A 20,170-nucleotide genomic window follows, 5' to 3' on the forward strand; every position below is an offset into this window, starting at 1 on the left:
TCAAGCTATAGGTGTAAACATATTGTATTTCAAGCTATAGAGGTAAGCATATTGTATGTCAAGATATAGGTGTAAACATATTGTATGTCAAGCTATAGGTGTAAACATATTGTATGTCAACCTATAGGTGTAAACAGTTTGTAGTGTCAAGCTATAGGTGTAAACATATTGTAGTGTCAAGCTATAGGTGTTAACATATTGTAGTGTCAACCAGTAGTGAAGGTAATTCAGCAAGGTAAGTCAGCGAAGGTAAGTCAGCGAAGGCAGGTAAGGATTTAACCCAGTGTTAAAATGTAAGTTAATACCTAGCACTAACCTTAACCCAAGCCTAACCCTATCCCCAACCTTATAAGTTTGAGTTTCTTTAAAGTAAAACTTGCTGCAAAAATATGCAGGTACGGCTAACCGATTAGAAAATAAAATAGCTATCTTTAAACCCAGGAAATGTTTTTATAACAGTAATGTATAATTTTGTTGTTAATGGTACTCTTGATATCGCCCTCAGACCCATATCCAGCCCCCCCCCCCCCCTTCCCCGGAAATTTAAATCCAGTGGTCTTTTTTTAGTTCTTATTACTTATGGGTCTAATTAATTAATTAATTAATTAATTCGGTCGGTGTGAAAACCCTAATTACACCTCATCTTAGTATCCTGACTGATCGAGTGATCGCCCGTGCTTTACCCAGTTATCTACCCCCTGGTCAACAATATAATGTTTCAATCATTTGTAATTTAATATCTAACAAAATTTAGAAAGAGATATCATTGCGTTGTCATCGGAAAATAATAAATCTGAAAAGTTAAAACAAAATCGCAGTTTTAGAAGTGGAACCAAATTAAGTGAAAAAAATTGAAAAAACAAAGGACATTGTGAATCTAGAAAAACTTATAAAATAGTTGATAAAATAATTTAAAAGGTGCTGTATATTTTAAATTGTGTTATGTATACACTATACAACAGTAAAAGGGGAAATAACAAGGTGATAGTGCAATGAGTTGTCTAACCTGCATGAACTTTGGGTGAGGGGAGATTACTTTTTAATACTTGTAATTTAGGAACTATTAGCTAGTTTAAGTTACTTTTAACCCATCGTTTTGAGAAACCCTTTTTGTGTTATAGTTGTGTATCTTTACTGAGATACCAATCAACAAACATCTTTATAATTAGTGGACGATTGCATTAACGACGTGTCATAATAAGCTCACACTTCTTACCCGACATACAGCATCGTCACGAAAATCGAAACGACCCCCCCCTCCCCCACCCCACCCACCCACTCCACCACCACCTGCAAGATGTGTGACATTATTTATGAACTTCTCATTACAAATATGAATATGTATATGTATGTAAATTTAGAAGTTTATGTATAAATTTACAACTTATTAAATAAACAATATCGACGAAATCTTTAAATTTTTTAAGTAGGCCTAAAAAATCATGGTGCATATAATTAGTTAACGAATTATATTTACTCCTCTTGTAAGTGTTAAAATTTGTATTAATCTTTTCATTAAAATAATTTAATTATTGGTAATTAGGCCTAGCAGTTTTAAAAAGACTGAAACTGAAGCGCAGTAGAATTGCCAGATAAGTTTGAACAGTTTTAGACCAACTTTGGGGCGATCAGACTGCGCAGCTTGGTATGTATGTATGTCTATAGCTAACAGGTGTTGCTTTCGTTGATACTTCAAATCGAATCAAACTTTTTAAAGAGGTCAACTGTGTTTACGAGTCGGGCGTGAGTCAGTGTGCTCCAGTATGTGCACGATTACAAACTTGGTGAGCTGATCAGGCAATAGGAAACAATAGACGAGTATCTACAGGCAGTGAGTGGTTTCTTGTCGGCCATAGGAAGATCGAAGATTTTATTTTGTGTACCTGTCTTGTGAGATTTGTAGTGAGCAATGCGATAGCTGTTGTGGGTGAGTAAAAGATTACTTTTGATCGTTTGTTTACGGGGTGGGGGGGGGGGGGGGGGGGGGGGTAAAGTAGTCTGTGTTTCAGCTCGCGATTAAGTAACGACTTATGCAACACCAATTTGAATACGCAGCGCCTATTTACCATATCAGAGGCGTGGCTAGGGGAAGGGCGGGTGGGGCTAGGGGAAGGGCGGGTGGGGCATCCGCTCGGGCGCCCCACCTTAGGGGGCAGCTATTGGGAGAGCTGCACTATTGAGTTGTACATAGTTAAAGTTAAGTAAATATACTGCTACTTGCCTCGACAGACTGATTTCACTGTTTTATACATTGTTTGTGTGACACCAAATCAAGGGCTTAGGCTCCGGAGAAAAAAAAACCGTCTTATTTAGTAAGCCTTGTGTATTTCTTTGTGTGTATCTAAGTTAGGGGGTTAAAGGAAAATATACATGCATGCACCAGGGACTATTCTGGTCTATTCTTACCAGTGTCCCGTCCCCCTCAAAATAGAATTTATATAGAAATTATACTTTTACTAGTCTCTCCCCCCCCCCCCCCATCCCCACCCCACCCCCCCCCCCCACCCCCCACCCCACCCCCGAGAAAAAAGAAAAAAGTCTGAAAGAAACACTGCTTATAACAGACAACCATTGGAATTAAGTTAAAGAAAATCAAAGAGCGCTAAATATCTACCCACATTCCCCATAAAACATGAAACAACATACAGACAACTTGCCGGCTACCCCTGTATGTTGTACATGACAAGCAACCACATAACATTTTACAAACATAGATTCTGGCAACAGTTGATACAACCACATAACATTTTACAAACATAGATTTTGACAACAGTTGATACAACCACATAACATTTTACAAACATAGATTCTGACAACAGTTGATACAACCACATAACATTTTACAAACATAGATTCTGGCAACAGTTGATATCGACATATTGAGTGTTACTTAATTTTCTTAACATAGCGAGCGTTTAAATGGACGCCAGTTCCCATAACCTACAGCTGCTTCAAGCTTAAACACAATGTTAGACCCTCTCTATATGTATGTCGCCATAATTTCTGTGTATGAGTTCGTATCTATATGCGCCGCGGATTTCTCCGAGATTGCTTGGATAACCCGAAATGAGAAAATGTCTAATTAACATCCAGGAAAAAATACTACATCGATTGAACTAAAATAAAAGGACTACGAAATAACAAAGACTGCAATATTTTAAATTCTGAAGATTATATAAACATGCTACATGTACTTTGTGTCGATAGAAACTTTAATTAAAACATCGCCTGTGACGCCTCAGTATAAAGCAACATACGTGGTATGAGTGCATTCATCTGCGCTTAATCGGGACACATCCGGACGGATGCGTTTTGTCCAAGTAAGCGGCTGATCTGATTATGCGATGTTCAAGATTATACACTTCCCGGATTTATTCTTTCTAATTTGGCCAAAATAAACTTCTGTCTAAATGACCAAGTGTCTCGATTAAGCGGAATAGACAGTAGATTGCTGATTAGAATGGTATGTAGTGCTAATAGAAAGTTTCATACGTTTAGTTATTCTATTTTCTTCTTCGGTCATATAATCTAGAGTGATAGTTGGGGTAATACTACTACTACTAGTGTCTTACTGATAGTACAATTAAAGATTCCTCTTTAGACCTAGCGATCCATTGAGCAAATGAGATTAGAAATCATATGTTTCTTGACCTCGGCATATGAGGGGATGGTGTGGTCAACACTATGGCCGGCCGCCATACTTACCCCTATACAACCGAAGTGTCCTATTGATGATGTCCCTATATACCACTCAGTCCTCATCCATCATTAATGCCTCTCGCAGTGTTCAAACCTCCCATTTTCAGATCTTGTCTTCAGATTTTTTTTCTATTGCTCGCTGCTTAGACAACCTTGCGACTATCAGTACCATTTAGTTGTTATGGCTATCAGTAGATCGTCATGATGACCAATCGATCCGTACCATTTAGTTTTTATGTCTATGAGTAGATCGTCATGTTGACCAATCAATCTTTGGGTCCTAACATGAACTATGTCATTAAAAATACGATCTTTGTAACTTCCTATAACTTCGTATTTCCAAGGTTTGGATTGTATTTTCTAGCTCATCTTCTTCTGTGACCTGGGCATTTAAAGGGATAGTGTAGTCAGCAGCCTTTACTTTCCCTAACGTGTCAGGTACGCATTAGAGCTGGGTGGACTCATGAACCTTCTTACGGACTTGAACCCAGTTTCATATTCCAGACTTACTGTTTAGCATTCGTATGCTCTACTATTCGACCACCCTATTCTATTAAATTATCAGAAAATATTACCTCAAACCTTACTTACTATAATAGACAAAAAGGATCGACCAGCAAACGATCTTAGAGTTGGTGTCCACTTCTCTATGAGCTGAGTTGGACAGAGGCGTAGCGATGGGGGGGGGGGGGGGGGGCAGGGGGGGGGGGACATATGTCCCCAGGCGCCGACCGGGAAAGGTTGCTACGTCTCTGGAGTTGGACGATAACAATGGACAGATGATACTCATTACAGTTTAGACATCGCAGGCTACTTATTAGTTTAAGACAAATATTTCGGGAAATGCCAAGTTAATTAGCAACAACATTAATTATTTGTATAACTTACATTTGACTATTCTTATATTTTTGCAAACTTTAACCACAGTGTACACTGAAGCAAGTTTAATGTTTACATTATAATAAGCCTTGTTCGCTAAAAAATATTTTCAAAATATTTTATTGATCAATGACTATACTATTAGATTATAGTTATAGAAAAACAATGTTTCTTCGTTTATTTAGTATTTAAAAGCGTGTTAATATATTGTTTTACTTACGTGTTGTTTTTTTTTGTATTGGTGTTTAAAATCATGTATTACCTTATATGAACCTAGAGTATATATAATATATTACTGTATATGAGCCTAGAGTACATATCATATATTACTTTATGTGAGCCTAGTGTACACATCATATATTACCTTATATGAGAGTAGGGTGAACATCATATATTACCTTATATGAGCCTAGGCTGAACATCATATATTACTTTATATGAGCCTAGGGTGAACAGCATAAACATAGTACCCCATGTGAGTGTCACAAATGTCATTATTCCTCTGACTGCTCGCCTATGTAAACTGTATTTGTTTAAGATTACCATCTATTGGTCGTATCAATAAAATAATCTATTACCGACGATTTTGTATTGCCTACATTTCATGGGAATCACAATTCAAAAGGGTCTTCTAATACAGTTAACAAACTAATTATTCATTTGTTTCATTCCCTAAACATTCCTGTATAAATGAATTAATTCATCTTTTTAAAACGCTGGCGGTAAGCGGTTTAGCCATTTATCTTTTAACATACATTGACATGCAACATGTGATATGCGACAGTTGCCTCGGCGGTCAAGGTCGGTCATCTATTTTTAGAAGCAGGCTAGTTCAAGGTAGACATTTCTATTGTGCTTGCTAACCTCGTGTGCATTTTTAAAATTCTCACCAACAACATACCCGATGAAAAAGTCACATGATAATTCTTGTTGCCAACAGTAAAACAGTTACACAAAGAAAATGTCGAGAGATGCTACTAGGAGATCGGAGAACAGGTACTCAAGGCCAATCCGCGAAGACGAGGCAGCACTTACCAGAGGGACCAAATCCAAAACGAAGTCTTCTACTGACGCGCATTCTGGCAAGTCATCGGCCAACACACCTGAACACTCAGATGGCCAGGTTTATGCCAAATCCCCTGCCAAAACTACTGAAGTGACGAAATCGAAAGTAGGGAGTACAAACAAGGAAAAACAACCCAAAGGTGGTTTGGAAGCAAATAGAAGTCATGTGATCGAAGAGACACCATCACGTGATATGCCCCGGTCGCCTAGACGAGTCAGTGATGTTGTTTCTCCACGTAGTTCGAAGACTAGGCGTGGTTCAGCGCCACAACAAACTGAAACTGAACTCAAGCCACCAGAGAGTGGTCATGTTGCTAGGACACCAAGTCCACATTTAGAGGAACCAACAGACGGGTTTCAGTGGGTAGAAATTAACCAGAAAAAGACAAAGAAGAGGGGGAAAATCGTCAAAGATGAACACGTGGACCCAACTTCTTGCATAAACTTTGCTTTTGAATATGACGAAGGCAGTTCGCCGAACTTCAGTCGAAAACATCAAACGCAAGCAACAAGTTCTAAAACTAAAACGGAAAATCCACCAGCCAAGAACAGTACTGGTGCTCTTCAAATTGGGGAGTTCACAAAACACAGCGACGCTGATTTAAAAATAGCTCCTACGGCTGAAGTGAAGGGAAAACCCGCGATGCAAACTTTGAAGGAGAATGAAGAAATAGCAAAGTTTAGAGATTATAACTACGGCGCTTGCTCTTCAAATGGAAACTTCAAGCAAAATTTCCCTGACTCAGAACCTCAACCCAAATATGCACCTGTTAGTTCTGATTATGCAGTAAAACAAAACATTTTAAGAGAAAATATTCCCAATAAACAAAACCAATATTTACAAGGTTCAGAAAACGAAAAAGACCAATCTATCGGGAACAATTCAAAGACTATTCAAGAAACCAGAGAAATTGGTGAAAGTTTACCGGCATCAAAACCGGCCCGCCGTCTGCCTTGTATCAAAGTAAACGAAGATTCCAGTTTCGCCGAGTCTATCTCTCGAAGACCGACTGACTTTGGAGACATACAGTCTACTCGCCCTCAGACCCGAAGCTTCTCTTTGACCCCGGAGAACAACCCGCTGAGCCAGTTCCAGAAATCCTTGAAGTCCCCGCCCGAGGGTCGGTCCAAGCCCGAGACTCGGTCCCAGCCCGTGGGTCGGTCCCAGTCCATGCGTCTGGCATCAACTTCCGATTTGCCGGATAAGCCCAAGAAACTCCTGCACGAGCTGAGCTTTGCGGACACGGAATACACTGACGGGAAGAACTACGGCGCGCTAAGGAGGAAGAACTCCATACGGAAGAGGAGCGTCGTCCTGGAGACGGTCGACGATAGCGATGACGACAGTGTCAAGGGTGAGTTCTTGACGTGAGAATGTGCCGTACGTAAATATATATGTTAGGCGCGGTTTGTGAAGGGCTGTTTGGGGAGTTTGTGATTTAAGAAAAGTAACATTGTGACGTGTTGTTAGTTCAGGATGGGCAGGGTGGGGAAGAACTTGAGAACCATTGGACTAGTATTCTTAGCGGCTGAGTGTGGCTTACGCCAAAATAATATTAAGGGGGGGGGGGGCAGAAAGAATACCCCGGCAAAGTTTTGGATTGATGTAGTTTTTAATTAATTCTTTAATTTAATTTTTTGTGTATATTGGACGTGTCAAAACGTGTGTGTGTTTGTGCGTGTGTGTACGTTTGTGCATGCTTGTGCATGCATACATGTGTATCGTTAGTAGACGTCAACCAGTTACATTAATTTAATTTAATTTTATTTCGTTTTTCTTGGTTCTCATCATCCTTATTATTTCCTTATATAAACCTCAGTCGGGGACTTATTATCCAGGGGGGTTTATGTCACGGGGGTTTTTGTCCAGGGGGTTTATGTCGGGGGGGGGGGGTATGTCCATGGGATTTATGTCCAGGGGGGGGGGGTTATGTCCTGAGTGTTTTGACCAGGATCTCAACTGATCAGAGCCCCGTGGCTGATTACAGATCCAGGGTCAAGGGTTCCGGCCAAGTTCAAGGCCGATCTCCTGCTGGTGATGCAAGAGTTGCTGAACCGCGGCAAGGTCAAGCAGGTGGCGGTGGTGGAGCAGACGAGCAACGCCATGCTGGTGTCCCTGCCCACGTGGGACCTCTCCAGCCAGGACCTCGTGGGGCTGGTCAAGGCGGTCACGTGCCCACAACAGCTGATGCTGAAGCTGGCTATCGGGCGTGAGGTGAGCGGCGTGGTTAGGGTTTATGGGCTGATAAGGTTTGGTTTTATATATATATATATATATATATATATATATATATATATATATATATATATATATATATATATATATATATATATATATATATATATATATATATATGGTTTTGTTGAAGGTTTTTGGGACGGCGTGGCCTAGCGGTAGAGAGCTAGACTACTAACCCGAAAGTCTCGAGTTTGAATCTGGGCTCCCTCACGTTAGGGAAAACAAAGGCGAATGACATGTACTTCATCTGCCCCATGTATTTAGTGCACGAACGGGAAAAGGTGATAAGGTGTGACCTTATTTCTACACGTGCGGTTTTATCACACGTGTATTGTTGGTTTTATCACACGTGTATTGTTGGTTTTATCACACGTGTATTGTTGGTTTTATCACACGTTTATTGTTTACTGTGAACCTCTAGAACATTTAAACAGTGGCTCCGCTAGGTCACGTGTCACCCAGTGCGCCACCTCATGGTGTCACCCCCTCTCAGTAGCGTAGCGAAGGGGGGGGGGGCGGGGGGACATATGTCCCCGGGCGCCGACCTCAGTGGGCGCCAAAATGGGTTGGAAAAATAAATTGAAAGGTTGAGGGGTGTGCAAATCGAAAGTTTTAGGGGGGGGGGGTGCAAATAGAAATCTTGAGGGGGAGGGGTGCAAATCGAAAAGTTTGTCCCCGGGCCACTTGTAAATAGAAATGTTAGATAATATGAGTGATCTATATTGATGTCATATATATATATATATATATATATATATATATATATATATATATATATATATATATATATATATATATATATATATATATATACAAGTTAGCGTTCCTAGTTAGGTAGTGATCTGTTAAATATCCAGTCAGATTATCTTTTTGCCGTATGTAATCATGGCCAACCATTGGCGTCGCTAGGTGGGGTGCCAGATCTGAAATGACGTCACTTTATTCTTCAGGTGTACACGTGTTTCGCACACGGTAGCAACAAGCTGGTGGGGCGCAACGGGGAGAAGATCCTGGTGACACAGAAGACCAACACATGTGTTGTTGTGGGCGTGGCTGTGGACGACACACCTGGCTCCTGCATGTACGAGGTGTCGGAGCTGTCCCGGGCGTTGATTGACAAGGAGTGGTGAGGGCGTCGTGCCCGAAGGGGGGACCTTTATCACGTGATATCTCAAACCTGATGACGAGAATTTTTTCTATAATAGTTTATTTCTTTCCTTTCTTTTTGTCATTTTTACATCAAAATGGTAACCTCTTTTCTATTTACTCCATTTTTTTTTTCGCTGAACATTAGGGGTGACATTTTTTAAATTTCTTTTAAGTCTTCATAAATGACGTCACATTTTAGCTACCCCGACCTCCACCCCATCCAAAAAACAATTTTTTTAAACAACCCTTTCATACTATAATATTGATAAGGCTGTATCAATTAAGGTAGGGGCCTACACTTTTTTTTAATATTACGAAACAACCGATATAGTACGGTATTATAATATTTCTTTTTTTAATTGTCAGTGTCCATGAGCGTGATGTCAGTTATGATCCTTACATTTAACCCAATATGGCATACTGTTGCCATTCCGCAACATATTATCGTGAGCACAAAAAGTGAGGTGTTCACGGGAGGAAGTATATGCTTGCAGTAAAGTAAAGTAAACGACTCTAAATTTCTCCTTATAAGCTCTCGCTAACATCGTCAATGTATTTATTCTGATAACATAAGTGTCAAATTATTCTACTTAACTTCATGATTTAAAAAATCGACATCCCTACACATATAGACATATATGTATGTATACATACATAATATATACATATATATATATATATATATATATATATATATATATATATATATATATATATATATATATATATATATATATATACACATATATATATACATATATATACATACATATATATATATATATATATATATATATATATATATATATATATATATATATATATATATATATATATATATATATAATGGGGGTGACACCCGACCTAGCAACGCCACTTAGTTTAAAGTTGTATTGTCACTAAGTCTTCTTCGTTCTTAATTTTAGTGTTGGAAAAATTCCCCTCCAACACAATTAAGTATACGTGTCAACTGGCTATGCGTCATTGAAGCCATTGATTCCGGATTTAGTCTGCATTTTTTTTTATTTGCTTCCATAGTCTTTGTCAAACCACGTTTTTTGATTTAGGAGCTGTCTCTCCTAGAAGAGTGGCTGTCCCCAGCGCTAACGAGCCTCATGTGCCCGAGGGTTCGAACTCTAGATTTTCCGGTTTAGCAACCATGAGCTTCAGCGACTCTACTAAAACTGATGTTATTCCTGCACCCTATTTTCTGTCAATGGGACGGCATGTTTGCGTGTCTCTGGATCCACTAATCTCTTATAGGTACCTGTCGACTCACGTTGGTGACCAAATTCGGCTTAGTGCTGACCGGAGTTTCTTCCAGACATATATATAATTTATATAGAAAATATATACTTTTAACAGTGCCCGCCCCCCCCCCCCCCCCCGAAGAAAGTCTACCGCCCCCCCGAAAATTTCAAGTGCCCCCCCCCCCCCCCCCCCGGAGAAAAAAGTCTGGAAGAAACACTGGTGCTGACCACACTATTCCTCCTTATGTTGAGGATGCAGAAACAGGTGAACTCTACTTCACAAATGGACATGTTAGGTGTGAAAAATTATATCTTTGTGTAAATAGGTATGAAGAAAACTATTTCAAAATTAATTTTCATAAACTATGCATTAGTGGATTTAACAACAGACATAAGCGTGTGACACTTCAGGTCAATGTAGGAACATAACATCCAGCTTAATGATAATATTTAGGTCAATGTAGGAACATAACATCCATCTTAATGATACCATTCAGGTCAATGTAGCAGCATTGATTCCATCTGTCTTCACTCATTATAGTGTAACAATATTAAAGATGTTTGTATATTTCATCAATATGTGAATAAAATCGACATAAAAACTTTTTTGTGACCAATGTTTTATTTTGATCCAACATCCCATATAAATAACAGACATACATTCAATACAGCCCTACCAAAATTACCACCATTAACTAACTGAATGCTAAAAAAATTGCCCTACCAAAATTACCACCATTAACGTACTGAATGCTAAAAAAATTGCCCTACCAAAATTACCACCATTAACTAACTGAATGCTAAAAAAAATGCCCTACCAAAATTACCACCATTAACTAATTGAATGCTAAAAAAAATGCCCTACCAAAATTACCACCATTAACTAATTGAATGCTAAAAAAAATGCCCTACCAAAATTACCACCATTAACTAACTGAATGCTAAAAAAAATGCCCTACCTAAATTACCACCATTAACTAACTGAATGCTAAAAAAATTGCCCTACCAAAATTACCACCATAAACTAACTGAATGCTAAAAAAAATTGCCCTACCAAAATTACCACAATTACCTAACTGGATGCTAAAAAATTGCTTTAGAAAAAGAACCCATCAAACAACCACCACCACTAAACACTTGCTGATAAAAAATTAGGGAAGCCAATCATAAACTGTAATAGTTCTAATTAACTAACAAATTGCTCCAAGTAAATGTGACAAAATATGGACTTAATTCAGCATCCATATTTTTTTAGTGCATGGAATACACCAATATTTCACACGGTCCAAGCAAGTAAACATTCCTGCTGTATCTCTTTTTTTTTTCATAAAATAAAAAATATGCTGTAACACACAGCAAACAACAATGTCACCAAATTCTGATGGATAATTACAACTTTCCAAGATTTTATACTTCTGGTAAATGAAAAAACAAAAATGCACTTTAATAATATACGAAACAAAAAATGGAATTACTGGGGGGAAAAGTTTATACACAGAATCACAGAACCAAAATAGAAAATAAATATTTCTCCCTTCCTACAGGTGGACATCAGGTGCTAGGTTTTACATTCACTTTATGTAAGTTTGAATGGCTCATACTGAATAAACATACAGGCTGTAGAAACCAAGTAAAATGGTAATGAGTAAATATTGGTAAAGAGGGGAAAGGGTGTGGAGAAGGAGCTATCATGATACTCATAGTAAAAGATATTCTGTAACTGGAGGGAATTATAATGATTACACTGCAGAAAATTAATTTCCATGTAATAACAAGACAATGTTAAACCAATGACCAAGAAGTTCTAATGGCACACTGGTTTTTTTAACAACCTTACACACATTTGGTTTGATGATGAAGTATACACAAAATAAGTTACATATGAAAACGGACCCACCCTCCACTAGACTGTCCTAGTGGAGTTTAGGTGTTACCATGACTGAGGTCAACAGAGAAAGTGAAAACAGACTTGACACAAACACTTGACTAGCCATTAGAAAACTTTCTTCAAGATCATTTTCTTTTCATTTTCAAACACAGAGTAAAGAAGAAAAAAAATTTCCTTTTTACCTAAAAGGAAATAAGATAAAATGTCAGTCAATACACAAAATGATATGTTTCTTCCTTGACTAAAATCAGCATGATCTGAATGCCTATACAACACTGATGAGGTAAGAAAGGCCTGGTGAGTTTCTTGTGATCAAATTACATTCAATCACTGGACAAAATGTTTACCACATGTCAGATACCAGGGTACAGCAGTTAAAAACTTTTGCTGCAGTTTACTTTGTGGTTTAGATTTTGTTTCATTGAAATTGTAAACACAATGTTTTTCATTTGATTAAATGTTTCAATAATTTCATTGAGAAATGTTTTTTTAAAGATGGTATTCACTGAGTTTGTTTTTTGAGACAACAATTCATAGCTCTACATCTAAATCTATAAAAACAATACCAGATCAGTATGAAAAAAATTATTGCAAAGATGAAAAGAGTAACAAATATTTATACATTAAATATGCTCAACTACAAAAGCATAATCAGAACATAATATATTAAAGTAACACTGGTCATGTTATAGATGGACAGTATTTCATTTTTAACCATTCTCATAAGATTTAGAACTTACAACTAAACTATGCAGAAGGAGACCATTTAATGTATAAACATTGGTGCTCCCAAAAATTGAAACCCCACAAATGAATGAGCAATAAAGCAAAGAAAACCCAAGATAAAAAAGAAACTGGTTCAGTTTTCTGGGACTGGTTTACATAGCAAACAAAGTGTTCCCTTTAGATCTTCTCCACGTGGATTTTAACAGGTAGGGGCCTGGCCTCTATAAAGTCTTGAGGGTGGATGCCCTTGATGCCCTTCTTGTCAGGCAGGTAGCGCAGGTACTCCAGGTCTCCACTTATGCTCAGCTTCTGCTAATGGAACAAAGCAGGAAACATCAAACTAGGTAACACAGCAGGAGCTTTCTCATTACTAGTGGTGGGGCTTACAAAGAAATTTGAAACATCTCTGCTGGGGTTTTATCCTCTGGTTGGGAGAGTCTGAGAGCTCTAAGTATTCTCTACCATGGTAATGGCTTACATGGCCCCAGTAGGCTGTGAAAGGTTTTTGACTAGTTCCCTATAGGCACTGATGACATAACTCATGCTAGAGGAAGTAAGGGCACCTGGGCATGGAATTAACAACACTATACCTTTATATGCCAAGCATTTTTTCAGGCATCTCTTCTGGGAGAAATTACTAACTTCAACCAGTGTAACACCCCCCCCCCCCCTCCCTGTCAGAAATAAAACACTGATGTTAAGGTCACAGAAACAGATAAACTCTACCACATCTGCCCTATTGACTGCCAGGTCTGAGTGGGTATCCTTTAACATCACCCTCTTAAGTACATTGAGTCTAAAGTGAAAAAACCTTTTGGGAAGATCTGGGGAAGAGATGGGGGTGGTTGAATACACATATCAATGCACAGCATAAGTGGCAGATTTTAGTGGCTCCCCACTTTCTCCATGAGCCATGGACCCCATACAACTTAATGACAGCTGTGGTTAACACCATGCAAGATGTCTTTAGTAGTTTCTAATGTTTGCTGGAAAATAATCTTGTGATTAGAGCTACATAAAGAATCTTACTCATTATCTGCAAATTATCTGATGCACCTGAAGAGAAATTACCTGTGGAAATCTTTGCTCAGGTGCAGTGACAGCAGCCGACATACACAGCCATATCATAGCAATGGCGCTAAACAGGATGATCATACACAAAATTAGACGAGGAATGCCAGTCTTGCGTGCGATACATGTCAGCCAGTCGCTGCTGTTGTCATTCAGCTTCCATGGCTCAGCCTACAATACAAAGTTTAACATTTTTTACACAGCTACAGCTGAAAAAACTGAATCAAATAAAGTAGGCCTAACTTATAATAAAGAAGTGAGGCACAGATGGAATTCTCCATGATGGCATGAGTCATTTTACAACTCAAGTACTTAGAGCTAGAGCAAAAAACATGAGATTGAAGGGCTTTAAGGATAACAATTTTGGGATCTTAGTCTTTTCAACTATAAACACAATGGGCACACATTTGTAGCATAAGTTTTCTTCTCGACCTTTGGTTTTTTTTTAAAGTAGTTAAGTAATATGTTTGGTATAATGTTGCTAGAAAGTAAATCTGACATTTCTTAGCATGATATTTTGGAAAGAAAAAATATTATCATTACTCAAATACGATACAGATCAAATTCCTAACAGCATTCCCCAGTAAAACCAGTGTTGAAAATGCTTTAGGGCAGAGTGATCAAGTTAAAATCATAGTTGCTAAGCAACTCAAACCATCATGGAGGGTGAGAAACAAATCAAACACTGAGGCTGGTCTACCTCGGCTGCATTGAGCTCATCTGTAAAACCTCTGGCTGACTTCATCTGTGAGTGCCTCAGCACCTCTGTGGCTGTGTTGTCTGATGCCTCGATGTTGGTTTCAATCATTGAGCTCGTTCCTTTGAAGGCTGAGTAGTCTTAAATGAAAAGTAACACACTATGAAAAACCCACAAGAGTCTATTAAGAATGCCATATCTATATAAAAGTTACATTAAACCCAAGAGGTTCAAGTTAAATGTTCATTTAAAAAATCATTCAGATTTACCTAGCAAATTATGCAAACAGATGAAATTATCAATCTATTTGTTATGTTCAATTTGAATTTGAAAATCTTTTTAAAAAAAAAACACATTCACTAGAAAAATTGAAAATACATTTTAAAATATATTTTTAAGGCCTATATTTGATAGATTGCAATACAAATTTAAATCCAACAGACTTACCAATAAACTACATCATCCATTTACTTGTTTATACCTATGTTAATTTTGTACAACAAAACATGAACTAATAAAATAACTAAACAACAAACTATGTCTATATTTACCATCAAAATCTTGTACATCCATATCCAGCACCTGAGGCTGAGACTTGATCACCACAAGCCTCCCACTGCCATCTTGCATAAAAAATGACCAGGATACTGACATGTGATGGGTCACTTTGTCCACCATATTGCTATACATGTTGTGCATATACAAGAATGGATACATCATCCTGGGCATCCCTTCATGCATGAAATCAGAGTCCATATCCACCAGCTGAGGAAAGACAAATTCTTCTGTCAACGTGCCACACAGTGCTTTAAGTCAATGAGATCTTACACTAGTCTAAATTAAATATACTTTCTTGCTATTTATGTTTAAGTTTAAGTATGTATAAGTATACATACAAACAAGAATGAGTGTAATTTATTAATTAAATTCTTCAGAAATTCTAATATTTGTTCCATTATATAAATATCAGTTTTAACCTCTAAATATTAAACAGTACTTTTTAAATGTTTTAAAAATTAAAACCTTTGAAAGCACAATTTTTAATTCTCATTATACAACCCTATTATTTATGGACAAATTATAAAATGTTAGCCCAATAATATTTGGTATAAGAAATTGGATGACCTTAAAACCTTCAATTCTCTTGAATTTTTATAACTATGTAATACTTAAGATTCCCTGAGCAATGTCTATCACCATAATGCCTTACATGGCCCCATTTGTCTGTGAAAGGTTTTTGACTACTGCACCCCAGTGAACAGGCTGAAGTCTCATCAGTGTCTCCAGGGTAGGCATCATTGCAGTCTGAAACAAGCACATATCTGGCTTTAGCTTCAACCAATAGATTCAAGTCAAGAAATTTTAGCTTCAACTAATAGATTAGAGTCAAGAAATTTTAGCTTCAACTAATAGATTAGAGTCAAGAAATTTTAGTTTCAACCGATGGATTAAAATCAAGAAATTTTAACCTAGCTAAATCTAAATAAAGAATACACATGATCACACATGACAAAGGGGTGAATTACTTACTATCAAAACATGATTTGAGAGTTCCATTGATGCTATCTTCTTCCCCAACCAGCTCAATAATTGAATAAAGACGACATCCTCGCTTGCAACACTCTATTGATTGGCTCTAAAATTATAACAGAATTATAGTTATGTTTAAAGTCAATTTAGTAAACACATGCTTGTAAAGTATTTATTTTTAAAAGTCTGCATTTGTACACTACAGAGTGTGGGTGTTTTTGTTAATCTGCTCACTTTGTTAACAGTTAAGTGCCATCTCAAAATACCGGTAGATATCAAGTTTCCAAACCAAAACTAATTTAAAAATCAAATGGTACTGCCAGATCAAGTAGCGATTATCTCATCTTATAGTGAGGGAAATAATAGTATTAGTAATAAATTAATATTATATTAGTAATAGGCCATTACTTTTATTGATAAGCCTAATTAGTTTAGAGTAGGCCTATCAATATTAATTTATAAATAGATGTGCACTAGTTTAGTTCTGGAGTAATGAATAGTATTTTTCATACATAGTTTTTCATTGCTCTAAATCAGGGGTCTCCAAACTTTACAACTCGAGGGCCGCATTGACTATCAAATATCAGTTTGGGGGCTAGAGTTTCTTCCAGGCATCTGTTCGGGATGATAGAGACCCCCTCCCCGAAGAACGTCTCCCCCCCCCCCCCACCCCAACGAAATTAGATTTATTTTGAAATATATATATAAATTTCAAGTTGTCCCCCCCCCCCCCCCGACAAAAAAGTCTGAGAAAAACACTTTCGGGGACTGACAACACACTCGAGATCCAAGTTTGTTCTCAAATTGTTCTTCACGTAGGCCTACTTCATTCTTGAAAATGTTTGTATGTTGTTCCGAATATTGAAAGGTACTTTGATGCAAACATTGTAATATTAGGAAAGTTTTCCTTGGGCAAATACTTATTAAACCCACCCACCCGCCCTTTAAGGTCATTTGATGGGCAACTGGCCACATTTGCTTCAGTGACATTTGCACCCAATGCTAAATTTTCAATTTGTTTAGACTTTTTTCCTCAGCCACCTCCAACAAACATTTCTTTTTCCGTGGACAAAACTATCTCCGAGGGCCGGATGAGAGGATCTCGCGGGTCGCATCCAGCCGTAGTTTGGAGACCCCTGCTCTAAATAAATGTAACAAAAAGCAGTCATTTGTAGTCTGTCCCTAAACTACTCATGCCTGGTCTAGACCTTAACTCTAATTAGTTATTAGAATCAATTGAGCCTTACCTTACGTTTTACACCTTTATACCTATACTATATTATAATATACGAGCCGACCCGCGGTATATTATACGCCGCTATTTAGTTTTATTTTCTACTTTTCAGTAATTCATAATTTGTGAATTCGACAGTACCAATGCTGCCACTGAAAATATTTGCTTTAAAACAGTATCAGTAGGTCGTTAAGGACGATACTACCCCCACCCTCCTTTCTCCCAACTCCTACCCTACACACCCCCTCGTGAAAGCAACCTCCTCTTAGTTACCTCCCCATAGTTTAAAATCGTTTCAAACTAAATTATCTGCCCCTAATAAATGTAAATATTTAGCGTGAACCACAGCTCACCAGACCATGTAGGGGTGGGGAGTGCGCTTACAGCTTGTTTTCTAGCGTCTCCCAGAGGAGAATTATATATATATATAGATAGTCCTATACTAGGCCCTAATTATTTATTATTTTATTAAATCATTTAGGCCTAGTTAGTAGATCTATAGTTATTATTAAATCCAACTAAGTCTATGTACTAGAATCTAGATCCTAAGTAGTAAGTATTGTTTTGGTCTAGATTCTAGATAGATCTAGTAGATAAGTTTAAACTCTAGAATAGAAGTTTAGGAGATTATATCTAGAGATGTCTATCTACTGTCTAGATCCTAGTCAAAAGTACTTTTTTAAAGTACAGGTGTCTTCACGAAGTTAAAACTTAAAAATAAATTAAAACAAAACACTAAATGAGTAAAACAGTAAACTTGACTTGAGTAAACACTAAACACTAAACTAAAACAGAGATCATCTCCTCTGTTGACTCTGTTGTAGGCCTACTTTTAATAATAAAATATTGAGTTAGTTACTTGAACTTGAGTAGGCCTATTCAACTAGGTCAAATAAAATAGATAGGCTAAATAGATATCTTAAGTCAGTCCAGTACTCTAGATTTTAGATCTGAGACTTCTGCAAAGCTGCAGTCAGTGACTAGTCAGTAGGCTTGTCGGTATCGGCCGAGATCGCGGTAAAAACATGACCCGAAATCTCCCATTACTTTCTGATACCGGGCGCACGAGATTTGGTTTTGCATACTAATAAGTTTTTAATTTATGGTAATTAATTAAGTTTAAAAGGTCATTTCCTAATGTTAAATGAAAAGTAGAATGGTTTTCCAGTTGTTTTGATGGCTTAGCGATCTGATTGCATGCTGTCTCTGCTTTGGTCTTACCGCGGTATAAAGGTTAACTTCAAATGCTTTAAAAGCGCGATTTTTGAAAAGTTTCCATTTAGATAATGAAAGTTTCCAAAGCAGATACATCCCATTTTTATAGAAATGATATTTATTTTTGGATATTTTGACTTTGACATTAGTAAATACTCATTTGAAAGTAGTCACCGTAAGTAGGTCACGTTGCCCCCATTGACTCCAATGTTATATTTCTTCATCCCGATCTGCCGGCTTTTAGTTTTGATACACTAACAGTAACAACAGTATTCTAATGTAATGTACAAACAAATCTCCTACTTGTAGTGTTAAACATATGTTAATATACCTGTCTTTCATTTTTTCAACTCTGGTTCTAGTTTTGCTTGAAGTAAAATTTTGCTGAGTCAGACATAGGTTACCTGTCTGTTGCTAGCCTAGAATACACTACACTAGCTATGTGCTAACTGTAATTTTAAGTATTCAAGTTCTACTTACCCTTACTTACAGTTATATTTATATGCTGAAAATCAGAATTCATACACAATACACACATAAAAACATTGATCAGATAACTTCAGTTCACTTTTAACAAAATGGCTTAAAGATAGACTCTACTTCACCTGCCCAAAATAATAAGGCTATTATATGCACATTACAGTGTTCAAGTCATTTACTTTAGATTGCTAACTATGTAGTTCTTTCATTCACTGTATTTATATAAAGCATTGCTTTAGAAACTTTTTCATATTTGCGCAGCACAGTTTTATAACATAATGTCTTAAAGATGGACTCTACTTCACCTGCCCAAAATAATGGGGCAGTTATATGCACATTTCAGTGTTCAAGTCATTTACTTTAGATTGCTAACTTTGTAGTTCTTTCATTCACTGTAAAACATTGCTTTAGAAACATTTTCATATTTGCGCAGCACAGTTTTTTTGGGGTTATGGAAGGAAGCCAACACAAAAATATACTTCTGTATTATTTTTATTTATTTCAACAGCATATACAAGTTCTATATATCATTCTAGCTAAACTCTGCAAATATGAACAAAATACAACTGCAAATAAAATAACTATGCTCAATTTATTCAGGCATACCATGACTTGTCACAATTGGCCAATGCAAAAACAAGGGCATTCCACCCCTCACAAAAAAATTCGCTAAAAAAAAACTATTTGAGCTAGACAGAAAATCTTTTTTGTTTTGTTTTCATATTGTTGAGCTCTACAAGAATATGTAATTTTTATTTTTATATGATGATTAGTGTTTTTTTACCTAAATCCCTACTAGTCAGTGACTGAGTTATCACTCCTAATACGCTGGAATGATAGATAGATATAACCTACCTTATCATAAGTATGAGATGGATATGTTTTTTGACAAGCATCTTCACATGGATCAATATCACTTATTAAATTTAATAATGAAGCAGATGCTGTAATAGATACAAAAGTAAAGATGCTGGTGCACAGCAGTAATTTGTTTTGAAGAGTCACCATTTTGTTTTTGTTTGGAGCTTGTTTTGATTAGTCAGCCTTG

General features: G+C 37.1%; 2 protein-coding genes across 3 annotated transcripts; one reads left to right on the plus strand and one right to left on the minus strand.

The window, feature by feature from the left end:
* The first annotated feature begins 1,657 nt into the window (after positions 1 to 1,657).
* LOC131936402 (uncharacterized) lies at positions 1,658 to 9,688 on the plus strand. The gene is made up of 4 exons (XM_059293368.1): positions 1,658 to 1,927; positions 5,519 to 6,998; positions 7,632 to 7,858; positions 8,833 to 9,688. Exons 2-4 carry the CDS (start codon positions 5,540 to 5,542, stop codon positions 9,010 to 9,012), a joined length of 1,866 nt encoding a protein of 621 aa, XP_059149351.1. The 5' UTR covers positions 1,658 to 1,927; positions 5,519 to 5,539; the 3' UTR covers positions 9,013 to 9,688.
* Positions 9,689 to 12,268: 2,580 nt separating this feature from the next.
* Positions 12,269 to 20,166, minus strand: LOC131936438 (transmembrane protein 59). 2 transcript variants are annotated; one of them, XM_059293415.1, is made up of 7 exons: positions 19,978 to 20,166; positions 16,194 to 16,299; positions 15,874 to 15,968; positions 15,215 to 15,428; positions 14,667 to 14,803; positions 13,967 to 14,137; positions 12,269 to 13,204 (listed from the first exon to the last, which is right to left on the minus strand). In XM_059293415.1, exons 1-7 carry the CDS (start codon positions 20,128 to 20,130, stop codon positions 13,073 to 13,075), a joined length of 1,008 nt encoding a protein of 335 aa, XP_059149398.1. In that variant the 5' UTR covers positions 20,131 to 20,166; the 3' UTR covers positions 12,269 to 13,072. The 2 variants fall into 2 exon arrangements, with proteins under 2 accessions (XP_059149398.1, XP_059149397.1); XM_059293414.1 differs by having other exon boundaries at positions 12,269 to 13,207.
* Between the last annotated feature and the right edge of the window lie 4 nt (positions 20,167 to 20,170).

This window comes from Physella acuta, unplaced genomic scaffold (genome assembly GCF_028476545.2).
Source record: "Physella acuta isolate Inbredline_101_S28 unplaced genomic scaffold, ASM2847654v3 ptg000178l, whole genome shotgun sequence".
In the NCBI taxonomy this organism is placed as follows: domain Eukaryota; kingdom Metazoa; phylum Mollusca; class Gastropoda; family Physidae; genus Physella; species Physella acuta.